Source organism: Aotus nancymaae, unplaced genomic scaffold, assembly GCF_030222135.1.
Source record: "Aotus nancymaae isolate 86718 unplaced genomic scaffold, 86718_ANA_hifiasm-v0.15.2.pri h1tg000011l, whole genome shotgun sequence".
NCBI lineage: Eukaryota > Metazoa > Chordata > Mammalia > Primates > Aotidae > Aotus > Aotus nancymaae.
In genome coordinates, this window is record NW_026988422.1 from 42092293 (window position 1) to 42110204 (window position 17912).

Below are 17912 nucleotides of genomic sequence, written 5' to 3' on the forward strand. Positions count from 1 at the left end.
TTCTTTAAGCATCCAAACACTTGAAAATTAATAAAGAGATCTATGAATTTTAAAATATTTTTAGGGGAGCAAAGTTATTTTCCTTTTCTCATATCTGTAATGGAAAAGAAGAATAAAATCTGAATAATTCAGTTCTATTCATCTTTTTGGAATGATGAGAAAAGGATCATTGCAAGCACCAACTCTCATATATAGGAAACTGAAAACCATAAGAAATTGGGCAAGATAGGCTTGGCTTCTTTGTTTTAAAAAATGGGCATGATAGGGCTGGGCACAGTGGCTCACACCTGTAATCCCAGCACTTTGGGAGGCTGAGGCAGGCAGATCACGAAGTCAGGAGATCGAGACCATCCTGGCCAACATGGTGAAACCCCGTCTCTACTACAAATACAAAAAAATTAGATGTGCATGGTGGCACACGCCTGTAGTCCCAGCTACTCAGGAGGCTGAGGCAGGAGAATTGCTTAAATCCAGGAAGGAGGTGGAGATTGCAGTGAGCTGAGATCATGCCACTGCACTACAGCCTGGGTGACATGATATCATCTTTCCTTCCTTAGCTAAAAGAAAGAAGCAGAAAGGCCGGGCGCGGTGGCTCACGCCTATAATCCCAGCACTTTGGGAGGCCGAGGCGGGTGGATCACGAGGTCAAGAGATTGAGACCATCCTGGTCAACATGGTGAAACCCCGTCTCTACTAAAAATACAAAAATTAGCTGGGCATGGTGGTGTGCGCCTGTAGTCCCAGCTACTCGGGAGGCTGAGGCAGGAGAATTGCTTGAACCTGGGAGGCAGAGGTTGCGGTGAGCCAAGATTGTGCCATTGCACTCCAGCCTGGGTAACAAGAGCGAAACTCCATCTCAAAAAAAAAAAAAAAAGAAAAAAGAAAGAAAGAAGCAGAACATTTAGAGGCTTTTTTTTTTTTAGATGGGGTTTCACCCTGATGGCCAGGCTGGTCTCGATCTCCTAACCTCAGGTGATGAAGAAAAGTTGACATCAGCAGAAATACTTGCCAATACATGCTTTAATAAATTGTTTAGGGCAGCATAACTACTTGGGCTCATATTTTTTATAACTCTGGTTGAGATTTTAAGGGCATGGTAATTTTTACCAAAACTGAAGCTGATAATTTTAAGTAAAGCAACTAAATTTACCCTTTACTTAAGGATTAAAAGGAAATCAAGGCAGGTAGGACAATAGTGGTACATTGGGAAAGAGCTTTTCTTTCAAATTGTGTTTAATGACTGTTTCCCATAACTTGGGTCTATGCTATTGTATTAATTTTTATGTCTAGGTACTTGAAATGTTCCATTTCTTTGTGTTTTATTATTTTCTGCCCTATGACTGTTCTATGCTAAAAGTATTTTAAAATAAAAGCCAAATTGAAGATTGAAAAATAAATTGTTTACCCAGAAATGTCTGGATGTACCCTCTTCTGGATGTATCCTCTTCTGGATGTATCCTTTTCTGGTTTAATAACATTTCCATAGATTGACATTGTTACCGAGCAACCAACACAATTAACGCATAACCAATCCAGTTGCCATGATGTTATTGCAAAGACCATTCCAAGCTACCTGGGCCACAGCTTGGGGATTGGGCTGCATACTGTAATCAACCAGTCATATGCAGCCTGACAGATGAAACTGCCACATGCCACACACTCAAATGTTTTTGTAAAAATGATATATGTCACCGGGTGTGGTGGCTCACGCCTGTAATCCCAGCACTTTGGGAGGCTGAGGCCGGCGGATCACCTGAGGTCAGAAGTTTGAGACCAGCCTGACTAATATGGTGAAACCCCGCCTTTGAAAACAAAATAAAAAAATAAGAAAAAAAAATGATACATGTCCATTATAAAGAATTACAACAACACAGGCCAGGCATAGTGGCTCACACCTGTAATCCCAGCTTTTGGGAGGCCAAAGCAGCAGATCAATTGAGGCCTGGACTTCAGGACCAGCTTGGCTAACATGGTGAAACCCCATCTCTACTAAAAAGACAAAAGTTATCCACACACAGTGTCCTGGGCCTCTAGTCCCAGCTACTTAGGAGGTTGAGGCAGGAGAATCACTCACTTGAACCCAGGAGGCAGAGGTTGCATTGAGCCAAGATCGCACCACTGCAGTCCAGCCTGGGCAACAGAGCAACATTCTGTCTCAAAAAAAAAAAAAAAAATTACAGTATGGAAATCTACAGAGTAAGAAAAAATGTACTAAGAATTGAGATGAGATGTGGGTGGGGACACAGAAACCAAACCTTATCAGTGCCTCTATATTGAAAGTGCATGTCTTCAAAATAGCATATGTTTGGGTTCTGTTTTTTTGTTTTTTAAATTTTATTTATTTATTTATTTTAGAGATGGGGTGTCTCCATGTTGGTCAGGCTGGTCTCGAACTTCAGATGATCCACCCACCTCGGCCTACCAAAGTGCTGGGATTACAGGCATGAGCCACTGCGCCTGGCCTTGGGTTCTGTTTTCTTTTTTTAACCTAGTTAGACAATCTCTGTCCTTTAATTGGAGTACTCACCGCTGGGTGCAGTGGCTCCTGCCAGTAATCTCAGCACTTTGGGAGGCTGAGGCAGGCAGATCACCTGAGGTCAGGAGTTCAAGACCAGCCTGGCCAACATGATGAAACCCCATTTATACTAAAAATACAAAAATTAGCCAGGCGTGGTGACATGTGCCTGTAATCCTAGGTACTTAGAAGGCTGAGCCAGGAGAATCGCTTGAACCCAGGAGATGGAGGTTGCAGTCAGTTGAGATCCTGCCACTGCACTCCATCCTGGGAGACAAGAGTGAAACTCTGTCTCTCTCTCTTTTTTTTTCTTTTTTCTTTTTTTTTTATAAAGATGGGGTTTCACCATGATGGCCAGGCTGGTCTTGAACTCCTGACGTCAGGTGATCCACTCACCTCGGCCTCCCAAAGTGCTAGGATTACAGGTGTGAGCCACCACACCCAGCCGAAACTCTGTCTCAAAAAAAAAAGAAAGTAGGTACTCTTATTTACTATAATACAGTAACTTTTAAAAGTTATTTTAGAACTATTCTGTTATTTAGATGTCCTTGTATTTAGAAACTTAGATAAATATTCTTCTACAGTGTTTTAAATTTAAAAGCTGCTTACTTTTGCCACACTAGGAAAACTCAACCAGTGACTTTTTCAATTTAGCCATAAAACCACTGATGAAGTAACTAGAGTCTAAGTCAACTAGGAAGAAGGTGAGATGTTACATACCATTTTCAGTGAAATCAATAACCTATATTTTATATTTTAAGGTCAATCAAGTGCCTACACAAATATTACTTGATACAACAACCATAACCTAATTTATAAATGAGGAACCTGTAGTTTAGAAGTTTAAGACACCTGCCCAAAGTCACACAGCTAGAAGGTAATGCAATCTCAACTAAGATCAGGCCTCTAGTGTAGGATGTTTGTAGTCTAGCTCAAGACCAAGTATTATGCAACCAGACAGAACACAAAACAATCAGAGAGTCTAAGAGAAATCATTCTGTAAGTTAATCCAACAAGTAAAAGAAGAATTTTTAAAGCAAAATATATAAAACTGGAAAAAAAACCAGCCCTTGATAGACGCAAAAGCTAATTTATCTTTTTAAAAGCTACCCAAGAAAGAAAAGTTTGTGAAATGCCTGGAAAATAAGAGAATTACTAACACAAAGTAATGAAAGCTTTGACTGGTGACAGCTGCAAATGGTAAGATTCAAGATTAGAAAGGAAAAAAGTAAGGTCAGCAGCTAGAGATGGGCTTCAGGGCTGAGAAAAGGGACATTTATGGGGCTGACAAAGTTTTCCTGTCACAGCCATATTCCAACATAAAAAGCAGCTCCAGTGATTAAGCTTTTGGGCACATCCAAAATGTTACTGAGTGTTAGGAACAATATCACTAGGTCAGACAAGCCCATGCCAATCATAAAAGTAATCTAAGGCCAGGCACCGTGGCTCATGCCTCTAATTCCAACACTTTGGGAGGCTGAGGCGGGTGTATCACCTGAGTTCAGGAATTGAAGGCCAGCCTGGCCAAGATGGTGAAACCCTGTCTCTAGTAAAAATACAAAAATTAGCTGGGTGTGGTGGCACGCAACTGTAATACAAGCTACTCGGGGGGCTGAGGCAAGTGAATCATTTGAACTTGGGAGGCGGAAGTTGCAGTGAGCCAAAATTGCGCCGTGATCAGGCCATTGCACTCCACCCTGGGCAACAGAGTGAGACTCTGTATCAAAAAAACAAAACAACAAAGAAACAGGGCCGGGCGCGGTGGCTCACGCCTGTAATCTCAGCACTTTGGGAGGCCGAGGCGGGCGGATCACCTGAGGTCAGGAGTTCAAGACCAGCCTGGCCAACATGGCGAAACCCGTCTTTAAAAAACAACAACAACAAAGAAACAAAACTCTAGTTCTTCAAAGTAGAACCTCAGCCTGCAGGTAACGTGTGGGGCCTCAGGCTAAGCTGTAAAGCTTTAGGTAACGCTTAAAATTAATAACCTAAGTTGACCTGGGAAGCATGCTAAGACAAAAATATCCTAGTACTTAGGTACTAACAGTAGTCGGAATTCGGTTTTTCCATATTCTATATATGAGTTCTAACCAAGCAGGTGTGAAGGGGTAAGGCAAGTGAAGCAGTAAAAACTGGTTCACCTGACAGTGGGTACCAATTTAACGGGTGACTTTTACCTTTTTTTTTTTTTTTTTTTTGAGACCCAGTTTCACTCTTGTTGCCCAGGCTGGAGTGCAATGATGCCATCTCGGCTCACTGCAACCTCCGCATCCTGGGTTCAAGCGATTCTCCTGACTCAGTCTCTCGAGTAGCTGGGATTACCGGCGTGCGCCACCACGCCCGGCTAATTTTGTATTTTTAGTAGAGACAGGGTTTCACCCTGTTAGTCAGGGTGATCTTGAACCCCCAACATCAGGTGATCCGCTCGCCTCGGCCTCCCAAAGTGCTGGGATTACAGGTGTGAGCCATCGCGCCCGGACTACCGTTTTCATCAAAACAAACAATACACTATGAGAATGAAATACACATTTTCTCACTTTTAAGACAAAAATAAGGAAACGGCGGACCATACGCTAGGAATTCAGGGTCCTCCACCGTTAGGGCTTTTTCCTCCGAAGCAAGTTTGGGAAATCTGGACCCCAATTTCACCCAAGTGGTTAGTTCCTCAGTCTAGGTCTAAAAGAAGAGAGGCTACAGTGAAGGAAGAAGTCTCGAGGCGCTCCACGCCACCCGGCGGGAGTTACCAAATCACAGCCTAAAAGCAACCTGGCGAAGCCAGGCACCCGCGCCGCAAAGCCGACGCCCGCCCGGCCCAACGTCGAGAATTGTCCGTTTCCCGAGAAGCCAATCAGCATGCGACCCCGAGGCCGGCTCCCCAGCGCCCCCTGCGGCCTGGAGGAGGACGGCCGCCAGGAAAGATGACTGGAGACTCCCCGCGTGCAGTTCTCGAGGGGCACACCCTAGGGTTCCCCCCACGCGACGTTTCTTTTCGCAGTGCGTACCAGCTATCGAGTTGGATTCCTAGTGTTCGATGCCTGTGAGAAAGGGTAGGCTACGCTGCCTGCCGCACGTTTGTTGTCAAACGGTTGGTCAATTGAGTTGCCCTTTTAATTGCGTCGTTAGCGCCAGAGTGGCATCGCCCTTTTAAGGCCGGTGGCAGCTGCGGTTCCGGGGGCGGGGTCCGTCTTCTGCAGGACTTGGGTTGGAGCTGGGCTGATTCATTCGGGGCTGGAACTCGAACGCTGACGTCGGCTCCTGAGCCGGGCGCTGCCTCGCGCCTGATTGGCGGGTCCTCGGGGCCGCCTTCCCCAGCGCACCACCCCTGGGTTCCCTCCTGGGTCCGCAGTGGAAACACTGCCCTCTCCCTTCTTGACCCCTAGCCCTTCCTCCCCTCCCTCCTTCCCTCCTGTCGCCGTCTTTTCTGGCGCCGCTGCTCCCGGAGGAGCCCCCGACACGGCGATGGGTTCTCGGGCCTCCACGTTACTGCGGGACGAAGAGCTCGAGGAGATCAAGAAGGAGACCGGCTGTGAGTTCTGGTTGGGGGTGGGAACGCCGGGCGCCTCAGGCTGGCCTCAGAACCGAGGGCGGCTGTCTCGATAAGGTCTGGAGCTCAGGTGTCTGTGAGGATGGGGGTCCTGGGCAGCCTCCAGGTTTGGGGAACGAGAGCTGGAATACCTGTTCTTCCAGCTGCAGCTTCCTGGAGTGGGGCTGTAGCTATTGTGGCTCGTCCTTCCCTTCAAAATCGGGAGTCTTGATCACTCGTAGAGCGTCGACGTCCCCGTTTTCTGCCTCCTGCCCGTCAAAGTCCCCGAAGTCAATTCCCTTCTGTTGCCTCGCACCACCCTTCCCTATGAAGAGGCATCCTGAACGGTAGGTAAAGCCCGAGAAGCAAATTCAGGAACTCGAGATGGATTCTGTAGAAAATCAATTTCTGAGCAAGGACCTAAAACCGCTGACAATTGTGGGAAATTACAAACAAGTTCTTGTCACAAATTGGGGAAACTACCCAGAAAGCAAAACCGTGTAGTAAGGCTTTGGAAGACATGATCCGATGCCTGGAGACTTTTAAACAATCAGGGATCTGGGATTGTGAAAGTTCTTTCAGTCTCAACTTTTAGAGAAAATACACAGATACTGTGACCACCAATTTTTTACTTACACGAGGATATTTGCTGTCCTAGTGCTCCAAAAACTCCATGTGAATTTGTACTAGGAATTGATTTTTTCTTTCTTTCTTTCTTTTTTTTTGAGACAGAGTCTCACTCTGTCTGCCCAGGCTGGAGTGCAGTCTCCTGCCTCAGCCTCCCTAGTAGCTGGGATTACAGGTGTCTGCCACCACACCCGGCTAATTTTTGTATTTTTGGTAGAGACAGGGTTTCACCACGCTGGACAGGCTGATCTCAAACTCCTGACCTCTCAAAGTGTTGGGATTACAGGCCTGAGGCACCACGCCCAACATAACTGATTTTTTTTCTTCTCTTTTTTTGTAGTCCAGTCTCTTCCTCATTAGCTTGAACAAAGGAGCAAAAGAGTTCTGGTGATTCTGAAGCTCTGTAAAATACCGTCATACGTTTGAATAGCCCTTGATAATGCAATGTATGATACAATGGTATTGATCCATACAATATTTTATCTTTTCAGTAAACCTTTATGATTCTTGTTGAGTTAACGAATGATGTAGCACATGAGCTCTGACTCTTCATCATACCTGTCTTTGAGAATGACATGATCAGTAACTCACTCAGGGGCCCGTATGCAGATAGTACTGAGGAGTGCTATGAGGAACTACAGAATTATTCCGGCCTAGGATATATTAAGTGCTGTTCTCTTCGTGACAAATTCAACTTTCTAGAGTTTTCAAGTTGGAGGGGACATTATCTAGTTCCATCCCTTTTTGGATTGGTTTGCTTCTTTCAGCCTCCCCCCAAAATATAAGCCTCTCTGTAAAGACCTTTAATGATGAGAACCTCACCACCTACCAAGGCAGTCCTTCTCACTATTTTGAATGAGCAAAAGTAGTTAGCTCTCTATAATTTGCATTACTTGTTTGGCCACTGACTTACTCTGACCCTAGGAGTGGATACAGGCAGTTTGGATTCAGCAAGCATTTTGTTACATTTTGTGGCCATAACTTCTGGCCGCATTTGTAATTAGAACTACTTTAGGTCAAGGGTGACATCAAATTTAAGTATTTATGTTAAAGAGTCACAGGGAGAAATAAGGAGAACCAAATAAAAATAAAGAGTCACATAATGAGAAAGTGTAAACCATAGTGAGCATGCAAAAAGCCATTTTTGCTTCAGAATGAAGGGAGCAGTAATCCCACTCTGGTTTATATATGTTTGACCAAATAGAAAGGCCCTAAGATGGCTGTAGTCCTCTGGGATACTTTTACCATGTGGCTTGTGGACAAACAACTAAGTGCTCATGGAAAACTGTTTTCCCTATTGACAATGAGTGAATACTTTGTGAGGGAGATTCTCACCACAACCAGTGCAAATGTATGTATTGAGCCAGAATGCTTAGTGAAACAAGTGCTTACTGAATTTGTACAGTGTCTGTTCAGTACTGTGCTAGGTACTCAGAGCAGATGGTGACAAAAAAAACGCCCACAACCTGATTGGGGAGATAAGCCCAAGAGAGTTATGATTAGCATCATGACATAAGAAAGCTGAAATTGTGTGTCACCCACCTTCAGAAATCAGGGAAGAGAGAGTCTTTGTGGAGGACAGGAATTGGGCCTTGATGCATGTATGAATAGATTAGATTTGGAGAGATTAACCTAGGGCATTTTGAGTAGCTTCCAGGAGAGATCTCCCCTAAGCCTGCTACAAAGTCATTCCTTTGCCCTGGGAACCATCAGTTTATCCAAATAGTGCCCATTATCAGAGTTGGTTTTTCTTTTTCTTTATTTTAGACACAGGATCTTTGCGCTGTGTCTTAGGCTGCACTACAGTGGCTTGAGCATAACTCACTGCAAGCCTCCAACTCCTGGGCTTAAGCCATCCTCCCACTTCAGAGTCCCAAGTAGCTAGGACTACAGATGCATACCACCATGCCTGGCTGATTTTTATTTTTTGTAGAGATGAGCTCTCACTATTTTGTTGAGACTGGTCATGAACTCCTGGCCGCAAGTGATTCTTAGGCCACCTCAGCCTCCCAGAGTGCTGGGATTATAGATGTGAGCCACTGCACCAGGCCCAGAGTTGTATTTTCAAGGAGTAATTTGGTATGATGCAAAAGATTTTGAAGAATAAAAACAGATACCTGGAGTGGGTAGAGAGGTGAAATTTGTCCTGTTTTCATCTACCTTTTGTTCTATGAAGAATTTGAGGAACTATCAGAAGTACTTTAAGAACAATTATAGGCAGGGCGTGGTGGCTCATGCCTGTAATCCCAGCACTTTGGGAGGCCGAGGCTGGCGGATCACGAGGTCAAGAGATCGAGACCATCCTGGCCAACACGGTGAAACCCCGTCTCTAAAAATAATAATAACAATAATAAGACATTTTACTACTTACTCCCTTTGCCAGTAAAAAATGTAACCATAATTGAGGAATACTAACTTTATATTCATTGTGAAAGCTTTGCATTGGAATTGATGATTGCATTTAACCATATTTTTTGTAAATTTAAATTGATTAGAACTCATATGACTAGATTAGCTGGTATTTGATATTTAATGAATAACATTGTTTGGAAAAGTATTTATTTATTTATTTTTTAAAGATGGGGTTTCACTATGTTGGTCAGGCTGGTCATGAACTCCCAACCTCAGGTGATCCGCCCGCCTTGGCCTCCAAAGTGCTTGGATTACATGCGTGAGCCACCATGCCTGGCCAGAAAAGTAATTCTTAAATAAGAATTACCTGTGAGCCTCAGTTTCATCATATGTAAAATTAGAATAATAATAGTGTCTGCTTTATTTGTTTGTTTGTTTTTTTGAGATGGAGTCTCACTCCTGTTGCCCAAGCTGGAGTGCAATGGTGCGATCACAGGTCACCACAACCTGCTCCTACCAGGTTTAAGTGATTCTTCTGCCTCAGCCTCCTGAGTAGCTTGGATTACAGGCAGCTGCCACCATGCCCAGCCAATTTTTGTATTTTTAATAGACACGGGGGTTTCTCCATATTGGTCAAGTTGGTCTTGAACTCTCAACCTCCCAAAGTGCTGGGATTACAGGTGTGAGCCACCATGCCTGGCAGTAATGCCTACTTTATAGGATTGTTATAACAATTAGATGAATTATGTAAACTACTTAGAATAGTGTCTGGTATAATAAACTTCATGTGAGAGTCATTATTTTGAACCAGAGATAACAATCATCTTATTGAGAAAATACCATTTGCATGTGCTAGTTATAAAAACTATTGTAGGGCTATATAATTGGTGAGGTTACAGCATTTTGTACTTCTATTGTTAGTGGACATTTGATTAGGAATTGAGTACAGATGTTTTGCCAATTTTAAGGAAATAAAACTTTTAAAGGAGTTTTTAACCGTTTATGAAACTGTTTAGTCATGATGTGTTTTTGTTTTTTGTGAGTTGGAATTTCGCTCTTGTTGCCCAGGCTGGAGTATAATGGCACGATCTCGGCTCACTGCAACCTCTACCTCCCAGGTTCAAGTGATTCTCCTGCCTCAGCCTCCCTAGTAGCTGGGATTATAGGCATGCGCCATCATGCCCGACTCATTTTTTGTATTTTTAGTAGAGATGGAGTTTCACTATGTTGGTCAGGCTTGAATTCCTGACCTCAGGCAATCCACCCGCCTTGGCCTCCCAAAGTGCTGGGATTACAGGTGTGAGCCACCGCCACCAGCCAAGTCATGATGTTTTAACAGTTTAGGAATTGTCTAAGAAATGCTTTCTGTTGGTATGCTTGCTAAATTGTCATTGTTCTACTTTCTTTCAGACTTCTGCATTTTCATAAATTAAAGCTCATTTGAATAAAAGGTGTAATTGGGGATAAGCCACAAATGTCTTAGGAGTTTCTGTAATCATCACCCTTAATTCACTTAATTGCAGATTATTTTTAGTCTGTACCTTTTGGTGTGTGTCATGTGGTATGGGAAGGGTGTTGTACAGGTTTAGGAAGTAGTACAGGTTGGTGAGGTTTTGTTTGTTTGAAAGAGTGTAATAATGATAGAACTAGTTCTAACAGAATACGAGCCTGGCAAAGGCAATTGCTTAAGAACAAATTCATGGCTAGAATGTAAGTAGAAATGCGACTTCAGGTTTCTCGTCCCTCCAAATATAGGACCTTTCTCAACCCTCACCAGCCTGAAGGTTCTGTTATTACAGAAACCTTGCTGTCTTCTGCCTCCTATTGGAATGGACATGCATGGATAACTAACACCTTTACCTGGTTTTGGGTTAAGTGATTTGTAAAGCTCTGTACTTTTCTAGTTCTAGTGTGAAGTTTTATTCTCATTTGATGCCATAAAGGGGTAAGAAGCAATTGTTTGTCACATTAGAGAGGACATGGTGGGAAAGAGACCCTAGGAACTTTTTTTTTTTTTTCTGAGACAGGGTCTCTGTTGCCCAGGCTGCAGTGTAGTGGTGCAGTCATAGCTCACTGCAGCCTCAAACTCCTGGCCTCAAGTGATCCTTCCACCCCAGCCTTTCAGAGTACTAGAATTACAGCTATGAGCCACTGTGGCCAGCCACTGCCTGATTTATTTGTTTATTTATTTATTTATTTATTTTGAGACAGAGTCTTTCTCTGTCACCAGGCTGGAGTGCAATAGTATGATCTTGGCTCACTGCAACCTCCACCTCCTGGGTTCAAGCGATTCTCCTGCCTCAACCTCCTGAGTAGCTGAGACTACAGGTTCGTGCCACCACCCCAGTTAATTTTTGCATTTTAGTAGAGACAGGGTCTCACTATGTTAGCCAGGATGGTCTGAATCTCCTGACTTCATGATCTACCCACCTTAACCTCCCAAAGTGCTGGGATTACAGGCATGAGCTACTGCACCTGGCCCACTGCCTGATTTTTAATTTTTATTGATTTTTTGAGACAGGGTCTTGCTCTGTCATATCTAGGCTGGAGTGCAATGGCATAATTACGGCTTACTGCAGCCTCAAACTCCTGGGCTCAAGTGATCTTCCCAGCTCAGCCTCCTGAGTAGCTGGGACAACAGGCACATGCCACCATGCCTGGCTAGTTTTGTTTTGTTTTGTTTTGTTTTTGTAGAGACACGATTTCACTATGTTGCCCAGGCTGGTCTTAAACTCCTGAGTTCAGGTGATCTGGCCATTTCAGCCCCTCAAAGTGCTGTGATTACAGACATGAGCCACCATGCCCTGCCAGGAACCTTTTTGGGGTGCAAGGGGCAAGGTGGTTCAGGGCATAGAGTAGTTGGAGTTTTATTCATTCAAAAGATAATTGACCCCAGCAGCAGCTGCAAAGATACAAGCTTTTTTTTTTTTTAGGGAATAATTTTTTTTTTTTTTTTTTTTTTTTTTGTGACGGAGTTTTCGCTTGTTACCCAGGCTGGAGTGCAATGGCGCATTCTCGGCTCACCGCAACCTCTGCCTCCTGGGTTCAGGCAATTCTCCTGCCTCAGCCTCCTGAGTAGCTGGGATTACAGGCACGCGCCACCGTGCCCAGCTAATTTTTTGTATTAGTAGAGACGGGGTTTCACCATGTTGACCAGGATGGTCTCAATCTCTTGACCTCGTGATCCACCTGCCTCGGTCTCCCAAAGTGCTGGGATTACGGGCTTGAGCCACCGCGCCCGGCCCAATTTTTTTTTTTTTTATTGCATTTTAGGTTTTGGGGTACATGTGAAGAACATGCAAGATTGTTGCATAGGTGCATACGTGGCAGTGTGATTTGCTGCCTTCCTCCCCTTCACCTATGTGGCATTTCTCCCCATGCTATCTCTCCCCAACTCCCCACCCCCTGCTTTTTTTTTTTTGAGACAGAGTTTCACTTTTGTTGCCCAGGCTGGAGTGCAATGGTGCGATCTCAGCTCACTGCAACCTCTGCCTCCCAGGTTCAAGCAATTCTTCTGCCTCAGCCTCCTGAGTAGCTGGGATTACAGGCACATGGCACCACGCCCAGCTAATTTTGTATTTTTAGTAGAGATGGGGTTTCTCCAACTCCTGACCTCAGGTGAGCTGCCTGCCTCAGCCTCCCAAAGTGCTGGAATTATAGGGGTGAGCCACTGTGCCTGGCCAAGATACAAGCTTTATCTATTTATATAAATTTTTTGATAAACCATTTGAAAGTTGCAGGTAAGGGCCAGGTGCAGTGGCTCACACCTGTAATCCCAGCACTTTGGGAGGCTGAGGTGCGTGGATCATGAGGTCAGGATTTCAAGATCATCCTGGGCAAGATGGTGAAACCTCATCACTACTAAAAATACAAAAATTAGCCGGGTGCAGTGGCAGGTGCCTGTAATCCCAGCTACTCAGGAGTCCGAGTTAGAAGAATTGCTTGAACCTGGGGGGCGGAGATTGCAGTGAGCTGAGATTGAGTCACTGCACTCCAGCATGGGTGACAGAGTGAGACTCCACTCCATCTCAAAAAAAAAAAAGGAAGTTGCAGGTATTAGAACTCCACTTCTTCATACTTCTGCATTGTCCCCTAAGTATTGGGATTGTTTTCACGTAACTGCATTACTGTTATCACACCTTAGAAAGTTGATAATACTGCGTAATATTATCTATCATTCACTTCCTATTCAATTTTCTCCAATTATTAGAAGGTAGATTTTGTTTGTTTTATATAATGTTTTTTAAATCCCTCTTAATCCCTAAGAGACTAGTCCAGTTCTTGAAGTCTTCATGTCAGGGGGAATGTTTAGGTGTAGAGTGTTTGGGACACACAGGCCTCAACTTTCCTTTATCTAGAGCTACCTTTAGCTGTACTTGTATGCTTTACCTAGGTTATCAGTCTGTTCTTCTGCATTAAGATTTGGAATAAAGGCAAGGACAAAGTAACTTTTTCTCACTCCGTTGTTTTTATTCTTTCCTGTGCCATTTCTGCTTGGCACTTCTCTGAAATGCCTTCCTCTTCTTTGCCCAATGCAGTGATGATGGAAGATTTCAGGAAGGTTAACAGGGCCTTCTTCTCCTCCTCCTCTTCTTCTTCTTCTTTCTTCTTTTTTTTTTTTGTGTGTGTGTTTTTTGAGACAAGGCCTCACTCTGTCACTCAGGTTGGAGTGCAGGGGTGTGATCATAGCTCACTGCAACCTTGAATTCCTGGGCTGAAACAGTCCTTCTGCCTCAGCCTCCCAAGTAGCTAGGTGTACAGGCATGCACCACCATGGCCAGCTAATTATTGATTGATTGATTCATTCATTCATTCATTGTAGAGATGGGGTCTTTTTTTGTTGCCCAGGCTAGTTTTGAACTGGCCTTTCTTCAGGGGATCCTCCCACTTAGCCTCCCAAAGTGCTAAGATTACAGGCATCAGCCACTGCCCTCAGCCAAACAGGGTCTTTTAAATAATCTTTCAACAATTTAAAATGATTATTTGCCCATGCCAGTGGAGAAAAAACAGCTTCATTCAAGACATGTTTACATGCATGACTTCTCTGAGAGTAGCTGTCAACTCCTGATACTTCCTTCGGGTTACCAAGAATTGTGCAGGTTTTGGGCACCTGTCTGACTGGCTTAGAGCCTTCTGGGGGAAATAGTTCACTGGAAACATGATCTGCCTTCATTCTTCCTGGTTCCAATACCTTCCTGCACATGGATTGTCTAGTTCCTTTATAGATAGATTAGGGTTGTTCTGAGATTGCTTTATATTCTTTGTCACAGTGAATTTAGCACCTAAATTAAAGCCTTCTCTCCTTTTTGTTAACAAAACTCCTTGTAACCATATCATTATGGTTCTAAAATTAGTTCTAAAATTTTGGAGTTTAGATATGACCATATTGATTAATATTAAAAGTCGACATTTGGTTGTATGTTTCTTTGCTGACTCCCATATAGCCCAGTTCATCCTGGAAGACAGTAGTTTTATGATTGTTTTGGCTACTTATTTACATTATTTATTTTTAACATATTAGTACTTTGTTGTTGTTGTTGTTGTTGTTGTTGTTGTTTGAGGTGGAGTCTCACTCTGGAGTGCAGTCGTGAGATCTCAGCTTACAGCAACCTCTGCCTCCCCGGTTCAAGCAATTTTCCTGCCTCAGCCTCCTAAGTAGCTGGTATTACCCCACCACACCTGGCTTATTTTTGTATTTTTAGTAGAGACGGGGTTTCACCATGTTGGCCAGGCTGGTCTCGAACTCTTGACCTCAGGTGATCCATCTGCCTCAGCCTCCCAAAGTGCGGGATTGCAGGCTTGAGCCACTGCGCCCTGGTGTTATACTATAGGAGGTTTCAGTGCACAGTAAACTGGTGTTATACTATAGGAGGTTTCAGTGCACAGTTACTTTAGATAATATAGATTAGAAAGATGTTTAATGGCTTATTTGTGGCTTTTTTTGGTTTAAAATAATTTTATTTTTTATTTTTGTAAAGATGGGGTATCACTCTGTTGCCCTGGCTGGTCTTGAACTCCTGGCCTCATCCTGCCTGAAAGTGCTGAGATTATAGGCAGGCCATTGTGCCTGGCTCTCATTTGTTCATTGAAGGGGTTGGATTAGATAACATTTCTTCCAATTTTAAAATTACATAAATGGGATTAAGAAGGATCCAAAGCAATATAGAAAAAGTGTGAATTACTAAATGAAAACCAAGCTATTACAACTTTGTAAAGTATGCAAGTAACTGATACTAGATGACATGTGAAGAAATGAAAATGGCAGTGTTGGAATTGTGAACAAATTTTGTTTTTTTTAAAAAGTCTTTTGGGAAACTTAGTAATTCTTTAACTGACTTATTTTTGCTTAACTAAAGGGAACATCATTACAAGAGTAGCCTTTGAAGCCTGAGACCAGAGCTGGGATAGACTGGTCAAATTCTTAAAGAAAATAGTTGTAACTAGCAGAATCAGGAGGGAAATGGAGAGTAATTAGTGCAGCACTAATACTTGTGCCTTCAGGCTCAGAATGTAAGCATGATGCTGATAATAGCTAACCTGGACTGCTTGCCATATGCCAGGCTCTTTGCCAAGCACTTTCCTTTCATTGACTGGTTAGTTTGCCCTACAGTCGCATTCACTTACCCCTCTCTGGTAAGCAGTGGTGCTATCTGCTTAACTGTCACAAGTGTGTACACTTTACAGTGATCCATTTATACCTGCCTGGCTGGCAAAATGGTCCACAACTGCCTCCTTAGTGGCTGGATCCCTGCTGGCTCTGTCTCCGATGGAAATGCTTTTGCCTTCTCTGTTCAGTGATCAGCTTAGAGCACTAGGACAGAACAGCCCAGCTTCAAGGGTGAAACCTAATGCTGAAGAATTCACAGCCTCACCTAGTGTGTCCTCTTACCGCAGCTCTGGGCCACTCACTTCTTGCTTGTTCCTGTTTACTTTGTCCCATTGTTGCCAACACTGGTAAATTTCTGTTTCATGAGCTGAGGGAGGAGGACAGCTATCGAAACTACTTGGTCACCCCTTTAAACGTCTGAAGGTACAGCCTAGGACAAAGTCCACACCTGTCACACCCTTTTAGGATGTTGTCTTTTCTCCTCCGATAACTCTGTTTGTTGACCTTCCTTACTTCCAGTCTATCAGGAGACTAAACTAATTCCCAGAAAGGCCTTTTTGACTTTTTAGTGTTATTGTGTACCTGCCATTATTACATCATTTTAATTGTCAACTTGTACCTTGAGTTTATGGACTAAATCCAAAATGAGGAGCAAAATAGCTTTCTGGTAGATGTCATCTGATGATCGCATGACCATTTTACACATTTGCCTAATTTGCTTCCTTGGAGCCAGTTCCTTTCCTGGGAACTCAGTGAAGCTCATACAATCACAGAAAAGAGGCTGATCTTTTACCCAAGGGTCCATCCCAAAAGAAAGGATAAAGCCTGTAATGCTTGGTATAGGAGTAAACAGATTTGTAAAACAGAATCTGTTTGATGTACCCCAGTCAAACATTCTACACACAACACCTACCTTGCAGTACGCCCTGAAATAGCAAACAGATCATAGGTATTTTTTCAATCAAAACATGCATTTTTAGCCAGGAACTGTAGCTCATGCCTGTAATCCCAGCTACTCGGGAGGCTGAGGCACAAGAATCGCTTGAACCCAGGAGGTGGAGGTTGTAGTGAGCTGAGACTGCACCACTGCAGTCCAGTCTAGGTGACAAAGTGAAACTATCTCAAAAAAATAAAATAAAATTTAAAAAATAAGTAAAATAGGCTGGGCATGGTCGCTCATGCCTGTAATCCCAGCACTTTGGGAGGCCAAGCTGGGTGGATCATGAGTTCAGTAGTTCAAGACCAGCCTGGCTAACACAGTGAAACCCCTTCTCTACTAAAAATACAAAAAATTAGCCAGGTATAGTGGCGGGCACCTGTAATCCCAGCTACTCAGGAGGCTGAGGCAGGAGAATCGCTTGAACACGGGAGGCAGAGGATGCAGCGAGCTGAGATTGCGCCGCTGCACTCCAGCCTGGGAGGCAGTGTGAGACTTCATCTCCAAAAAAAGTAAAATAGGCCAGGCATGGTGGCTCATGCCTGTAATCCCAGCACTTTGGGAGGCCGAGGCAGGCGGATCACCTGAGGTCAGGAGCTCAAGAGCATCCTGGTCAACATGGCGAAACCCTGCATCTACTAAAATTACAAAATTAGCCGGGCATGGTGGTGGGCGCCTGTAATCCCAGCTACTTGGGAGGCTCAGTCAGGAGAATCGCTTGAACCCGAGAGTTGGAGATTCCAGTGAGCTGAGATCGTGCCATTGCACTCCAGCCTGGGCAACAAGAGTAAAACCCCATCTCAAAAAAAAAAAAAAGTAAAATAAAATAAAAACACATTTTCTCAGCCTCTAAGTCAGGACATTGAAATGTGAAAGTTTCAGTTTCCTTTTAAACTAAATTTGGGCCAGGTGTAGCAGCTCATGCCTATAATCCCAGCACTTTGGTAGGCCGAAGCAGGTGAATTACCTGAGGTCAGGAGTTCAAGACCAGCCTGGCCAACATGGTGAAACCCCATCTCTACTAAAAATACATAAAATTAGCCGAGTGTGGTGGCAGGCACCTGTAATCGCAGCTACTCCAGAGGTTGAGGCAGGACAATCGCTTGAACCCAGGAGGCGGAGGTTGCAGTGAGCCGAGATTGTGCCACTGCACTCCAGCCTGGGTGAAAAGAGCAAAACTTTGCCTCAAAAAAATAAAATAGAAAACTATACAAACAAAAGAAAAAGAAGGAAAAAAACACTAAATTTGGCTTTGTTTTGTTAAATATTAACCATCTGACATTCAATACAGTCTTAATTAAGCCTAGACTTCATTCTTGAGATTGAATTTTGATTGCCTTTGATTTAGTTT

At 43.7% G+C, this 17912-nt stretch overlaps 1 protein-coding gene across 1 annotated transcript in view; it reads left to right on the top strand.

Annotated features, from left to right (window-relative positions):
• Positions 1-5793: 5793 nt before the first annotated feature.
• The window catches only part of CHP1 (calcineurin like EF-hand protein 1), a 50068-nt gene continuing 37949 nt past the window's right edge, over positions 5794-17912 (top strand). The window contains exon 1 of the mRNA XM_012462458.2: positions 5794-6041. Within this exon, the coding sequence (XP_012317881.1) occupies positions 5975-6041 (67 nt within the window). The 5' untranslated portion in view covers positions 5794-5974. The remainder of the gene's footprint in view (positions 6042-17912) is intronic.